Consider the following 7650-nt stretch of genomic DNA (forward strand, 5'->3'; position numbering starts at 1 on the left):
AATAGTTTCAATTCTTAATCTTTCATAAAACAAACTTAATAATCGTTTTTGTCTCAATTAATTGTAATATTCGCGTCCCTACTCTAGTCATTGCTTATGCTCATGTTCATCTTCAAGAGATCGAATAATATTATGGTGCACCCTATCATTTGTCAAACGGTCTTCATATTGAGTAAAAGTTTCAGATTCTCGAGATAAAATGTGACGGCCGTGATCAGCTGTGAGACGTTATACCCTCTCAGTGAAGGTTTCGGTCTCACGGGATAGTACATGCCGTTCGCGGTCAGCTGTGAGCCGCAATTCTCGTTGTGAAGCGGTTTCAGGTTCTCGGCATAACACGTGTTGTTTTCGGCCTAGAGTATAACTCTAACGATTCTTGAGAACTCTTATTTCTCATTTTCTTAGCTTTGCTCGAATTTCGAGATAAAGATTTTTTAGGTGGCACTGATGCATGAAAATAAAAATTGAGTTAAAACGGACTGAGAGTGTTATAGACAAATATAATCAGAAAGCTTCGAACTCCTAAGCTATCGGAAGTTACACGTGTTATTGTGAGTCAACCATAAAAGATAGACATTTATGATGTCGGGAGATATTTTTTATATAATAAGGAGAACATTTCTTTCTGAATACATGATTTCTGTGTAGCTTTAACCATTAAGGTTGCACACGCGACGAAAGCTTAAAAATGGAGTTACTGCTCTGCTCAGGAATATGAAAAATAATTGTACCAAGTTTCGTTTAAATCCGTCGAGTAGTTTTTGTTTCTATACCGGTTATACGGACAAAAATTTTACTGTTTGCTTCTTTGGCATCAGTGTCGATCCCTAATCACCCCGTGATAGTTATTTAGGAAATATATTTCATGTACAGATTTAATATACCTAAGTATACATAATATATTTAGATTCCAATTTCCATGTAACGTTAAATTCGACTATACAATAACTAACAGACAACGCAGGTTACTCTCGTTTCCGTAAGTTGAGGCGGCTACATATTCGGTCCTCATAACATCACTTTTAGTGAACGAAACGACAGCGCGGTTTAATTCGATGCCAACACCATCAGAAAAAAGGAAATATTTTTAATTGTGAAAAAATATTATGATTTACACTATTTTAATATAAAATATATGGCTGTGAGTGTGTAAAAATAAATCCAGCTAGTTTCACATCACACTTATGTTTATAATTAGCTATACGACATGAAAATATACATATTAATTACCAAGCAAAAATCATACAGGTAAATACTGAACAAAAGTATTAACAGTCAAAGTTTATTTTTACTAACATTTAACAACACCCATGTAAATGATGAAGAAATGATAATTATCAACGAACTAACCTTTTCTATAATACTTAACACAGCACATTTTTTAAATTATCTTGCTCAACTCTGCTCAAAAATTTGAGGGTTTTGTTGGAACTGTAATGTGTCAAAAGTCAAAACTATGATATATCTAAACTACGATACAACTTGCATGCGGAAATGCTCATTACAATCAGTGAATTTAAAGAATAACTAACAACAACTATTCAATTTTATTGAGCTGATGAATATCTTTTGCCTGGAAGAGATCACCGCCGCCTAATAAATATACTGTGTTTTCTTATAAAATCGTAACATAATTTCTTTTATCTACTAAATTTTAATAAATAAGTTCTTTTTGTTATTTTTATCTAAAAATGATCTTGAGCTTATATTAGGCAAAAGTATACATTAACTTTTTATAATTTCAGGACCGCACCTTAAATGGGGTGCTCGGAAAATATGCCTACGGATTATTAATAGAGAAACCTACGTAACAAAGTTATGTTGGTTCCATTTTATTTATAAAATATAATGAAAATGGGCAAATATAAAACATATTATGTAAAATGATTAAAAATACATAAATGAAGCAACTACGATTCAAAGAAAACATCTTTTTCAGTGTGAAAATGCTCTAAGCAATCCTGGATGATGAGTAGGTATAATATCATGTACTCTCATCCCAGTACGGTCGGTACCTCGATAGCCATAACGATAAATATTATAATCAGATAACAGCAAAGTCAGAATAAAAATCATAACTTGTACAGTTGTGAGTGCAAAATTTATGTTTCATTTGGCAATAACATTTTTTTCGGTACTAAAACGTAGTAGTTTGATATGTGGTTGGCTGCCCCTCCTCTCCTTCCTGAAAAATATCCTCCAAAATTACCCGAGATACTTCCAATGATTGAACCATACGTTGGACATTAACTTCAGTCAAAAATTGACGAAGCGGATGATTACTAATTTCCACTTAATCCTTGCTGCCACTATCTTCATCATCAAATCATCAATTTTCAAGTGTTGTTGTAAAATTGTCAGCAGAAATAGTCTTCCAAAGGCGATATAATTTTATGAACATTGAATCTGTAAATAAAAAATCAAACGTTAATAATTGTAAATCAATAAAAAAAACTACTTACATATAAAATTTTATCAACAAACTACTGTTCCCAACGCACCTCAAAATCTTGTAAAAGTCAAAAAGAATTCATCATTTTATTATTTCATTCTAAAAGTGTAATATAAAACCATTATAAAACCAATAAAAAACATGAATTGCTATCATTATAAAAATAAATACCTATAAAAGTAACAACTTACCTTTTGTGGGAACGCATGGTGAAAATTCACAAAACACGAAGATTGAATTTGATATTTTTGGTTTTATGACATTTATTTTAATTTTATTTATTTATTTATTCAAATGCTTTATAAATATAAATTTATAAATAATAAATTTATAAAGAATAGAAACATTCGATCACGAAATTATGTGGGTTCGAGTCCCGCCTCGTGATCGAATTTTTTCTATTCTTTATAAATTTATAAAACACGAAGATTAAAAATGTAACCAATGAACACAATCAATATTAGATTAATTGTAATGGTGTCTAGTTTGACTTAAAATAATAAACATCTACCCTCACTTTTAAAAATGTAGTATATTCACACGAAATATAAGCGCACCTTATAGGGAAGGGAAGATATGGGTTAAAGAGTTAAATAAATAACATGATTATATTTAAATTATTAATTTTCAACAGTTGTTCAGTAGTGATAACATGTAAATTGATTTGATTTTTACGAAATCTCATAGATGGCGCTGTTTCAAATTTGTCTTTATACTACTAAATTCATTAAACTGTTTCTCTGCCCAAATTACGTAAATGACATAGTTTTTATTTTGTAAAGCTAGATAATAGCATGGCTTACTCGAAACCAACATTTAAACATGAGTCTTTAGATTGTACGCTGTCGTAGTACACGGAATATGTAAGAAAAATAAAGGTTCACAGCTCCTCCCGCGAAGGTGATATCATGATAATATGTTTAAACTATCCTCACCCGACCTCTTAGGAATATTCATGCAAAATTTGAAGTAAATCTATGCAGTACTTTCTGAGATTAGCCCGGAAATACATACAGACAAACAGACAAACAGACAAACCGACAAACAGACAAAAATTCTAAAAACTATATTTTTGGCTTCTATATCGATTATAGATCATGGATCAAGTATTCTTTTAAAAAAATATTCAATGTACAGTTTTGACTTTCCTACGATTTTATTATATGTATAGATGCATACGCTGCCAGTTGCCACCAAATAGTACAACCATTTAATTTGGCCCCACATGAAAATAACTTAATAGTGACGTGGAGTTAATGCAATTTCATTGCATTTATAAAAGCTACTGCTGGGTAATTATGTTCAGTTATGTTAGAGTGCAGTGGTTTAGTTAATTTAAGTGCTTAATCCGACTAAATTTTTAAACGTTCGTGAATGCAGCGTATACGAGAATATGTAGGTTGCATGATTAAAGCTAGTAAAACGTATGGGTCAATGACTGCTTTGTACTTTTTGTTTTAAACAGGTCATTATAATAATAATTTAAATGTATAGGTAGTAGAAGGCATCGAACGTTTTTAAAGTTCTAAACCATTATGGATTAAATATAGATACCTATATAAGACATAAATTCGTCTTAAATGTTAATATTCTAATTGTAATTGCGATTGAAAGTGGGATTTGAACAAAGTAAATATAAGCTTGCTTTTGTTTGCTTAGTAAAGCGTTTTAGCATGTTTTAGTCTTGTATCTATTTTGTCTTGGAAATAATATAGTCACTTAATATGCAAACCCTATTATTATTCTACGTTTTCTGGTAACATGTTATTCTGTTTATAATCTCGAATAAAATCTCGAGAATAACTTAATAACTATTTTTATCATGATTATAATATTTATAGATTAATAATATGCCTTTTTTGTTTCAGGTATCAATATGGAAAATCCAATAAATGTATTAGTGTGTGTAGTTCTGTGGACTTTAAAAGAATTATCAAAGGTGAGCTTATGAGGCTAAGTTTGACTGTGGTGGTGATATTAGTATAAGGATGTAGATAATGGGTCGGCCTCAACGTCATTCCTAGTTTAAGAGCTGTTTATTAAAAAAAAAAAATATTTCCTTTTGGAACACAACATTGGCTTTATATCTATGTCTCAATAATTTTATAGATAAGAATACAACGTTTATTCTTGTGCCAAATTATTAGAATTAAATCAGTAGTTCTATTTTATTTCAGCTCTTAGGCTATAAGTGACTATAAAGTAAGTTATATTTGGGTGTATGTATTATAATGAATTTAATTCACAAGTTTACCGCTAAGTTGGTAACCATACATGACTTATTTTTTGTACATACCAAAACTTATTTATATGTCGATGTATGTCAAGATATAAATTATTTATTAGATATTAAATATAAACGAAATAAAATCTAACTAGTCGAGTTATAACTGTCTTAGCTAATTCCTTAGACGTGTCTATAATAAGTTTTTAGACTATACTGTCACTATATGCACTATAAAATTGCTGCGTATGACTTATAAAGTATGAAATATATGTGTATCTTCCTATCCGTCGTATGAAAATAAAAATTTGTTTGTACTTTTAATATTCTTTTGTAAAAATTCACAGCACACTAAAATTATAAACGTACCAGTGTGAGAGTCTTAATACGATTTAATACGTACCACACTGAATTATTGTACGGGTTAAACATTTAACCCGTACAATAATAAAACTTGAATTTATATCATGTATTATTTTAAGTGCACAGTGCATTATTTTTATGACCAGAACGTATTCGAAACAAATCCAATTAGGAATTCTTTGACCATCTAAAAGTACATTACGAAGCGGGCGGGAAATTATATGACTGCATTCAAAAATTAATGTCCCCAGGCATTGGTATAGGAGTCTGGATTTATTTTGGTCCATATTTCGCAATAATAGTTCTGTCCACGTTCTGTCAGTGACCGCTATAACCGTCTATCATGGATTGTGCACTGCCGCAATGGGAAAACCATTTTCTAGTACATGTAAAAAATATTTTTCTTCCGTTGCTACAATGAAATATTTGTTGGCACATCTTTTTGGGGTTTGGGTATTATTTTATGTTTGAATTCTATTTGTCAACAAAGAAAGAATTTGAATGTTTAAAATTTATTGTTAAATAGGCAATTATGTTTTTTAACACATTCGAATATACACAACAACGTTCACATATGAATGAACTTATTCACATTTGAAAAATACATATAGTGTACCCTGAAAAGAAAAATAATTAATTAAACTTTTAAATAACACAATTAAAACTACTGTTTGCCAATTTAGTTTCCATTTAAATTAGCAAACAATTTCGCCTCATGTTTGACGTCATATTAGAAAAAAATATGTAGTTCCTTGAAATGAATATACCTATAAAAAAATGTCTTTCTCTATGTATAATTTGAACAAAAAGCATTCAACCCGTACAATTAACGTTTCAAAAATACTCATGTCGCCGTTTTGTGATTTAATTAGCTTATACGTAAATACGTTTTATACTATGAATAGGCATTAATCTATGGCTGTGTTTCACTTAAGATACGTCAATTCTTTGCACGAAATCATCTCTTTATCTTAATGTACAGTAAATGGATATTGTTTTGTTTAATTTATTGTAAAATTTAAATGGATACGTAAATAAATATGATATGAAATCGATGTATTTTATTACTTACCATCTTACCCTTATTAAAAATTCTTACGCATCTTTGTAATAATAATAAGAGAGAAATACTAATAGTATTTTTATTTTTTATTATAGGTAATATGCTATTTTTGAATATAGGATATTGAAAAAACTAATGATGTTTCTCGATATCAAAAAGCAGCTCGAAGAAGATTCATTGGAATTCTGAATAGAAACAGAACGGTGTACGCGGAAAAAATCAGCAAATTAGCTACAAATTCATCGTTACTGAGAAATGCTATTTCTACGCAGTTTTTCTTTTACAATACAGATAACTGATTAGAACTTTAGCTAAATAGATACTTAATAATTTATACATTCCTAATAGAGCAGGCTCCAAGGAGATGTTCGTTTGCAAAATTTGCGGACCTAAATCTGACTTCTGATATATATTGTATAGGTCCCAGACATCCTATAGACAGATGTTGCCAACCAGTTTTGTGGTCCCCCTGCCCTCATCCCGGTAATTAAATATGGCATACAAAGAAAAAAATAAAAATTTCCAAAACATGCCGTGTGGGGTATCAAATGAAAGAGCTTATTGAGTAGATCACGAATATATAGCATACTATATACATTTCTTACACTTTCTCTAAGATTTTTTAGAAAATTTACGAAAATGGTCCATTTTTGAGTTAACTTTAAACCACTATAGATTGAAAACTCATGAATATATTTTATAAATTATTATTTTGAATAATTAACAATAGTCCATTGTTTATGATTCAATAGTTCGTAATATAATATAAGTGAGCTATGTGGTGGATTTGATGAAAATAACTATATACTATATGAACTTGAAAATATACTCGCCATCTTTGAATGCTCCCCCCACTCCCCCATGCAACTATTTCACTGTACAAAATATTGAATCGTAAACAATGGACTATTGTTAATTATTTAAAATAATAATTTAAAAAATATATTCATGAGTTTTCAATCTATAGTGGTTTAAAGTTAACTCAAAAATGGACCATTTTCGTAAATTTTCTCAAAATCTTAGAGAAAGTGTAAGAAATGTATATAGTATGCTATATATTCGTGATCTACTCAATAAGCTCTTTCATTTGATACCCCACACGGCATGTTTTGGAAATTTTTATTTTTTTCTTTGTATGCCATATTTAATTACCGGGGTGCGGGCAGGGGGACCACAAAACTGGTTGGCAACATCTGTCTATAGGATGTCTGGGATCTATACAATATATATCAGAAGTCAGATTTAGGTCCGCGATTTTTGCAAACGAAACTCCACTGAGAGTCCGGTCTATAAAGGTCTATTATATAGGTATATTCTTATATACATATTTCCTTCTAATCTTAACCCGGCGTCATTTTAAAACTGTCATAATTTTAAAACAAAATGCGCACGTCTTTTGTCCGTTACAGTAGCTGCGGTCGTTGACCTCTGTTTGCATATTCTCTTCTCTATGTTGTGTTGCTTCGGCTACCTCGTAGTGTAGACATGTGTGAAGAGCGCGCGGGTAAGTTATACCCGGCCACAATGGTCACGTAACATTTATAAAGA

The 7650-nt window shown here is 30.4% G+C and overlaps 1 protein-coding gene across 1 annotated transcript in view; it reads left to right on the plus strand.

Moving 5' to 3' along the window:
* LOC149906585 (uncharacterized) overlaps positions 1–5106 on the plus strand; it is a 46719-nt gene extending 41613 nt beyond the window's left edge. The window contains exon 6 of the mRNA XM_090104276.1: positions 4321–5106. Coding sequence (XP_089960402.1) covers positions 4321–4403 — 83 coding nt within the window. The 3' untranslated portion in view covers positions 4404–5106. The remainder of the gene's footprint in view (positions 1–4320) is intronic.
* Positions 5107–7650: the final 2544 nt, after the last annotated feature.

The sequence above is a fragment of the Colias eurytheme genome, chromosome 8 (genome assembly GCF_061535395.1).
Source record: "Colias eurytheme isolate Ceu_HAF_F1 chromosome 8, ilColEury1 Martin Lab GWU primary, whole genome shotgun sequence".
Classification (NCBI taxonomy): Eukaryota; Metazoa; Arthropoda; class Insecta; order Lepidoptera; family Pieridae; genus Colias; species Colias eurytheme.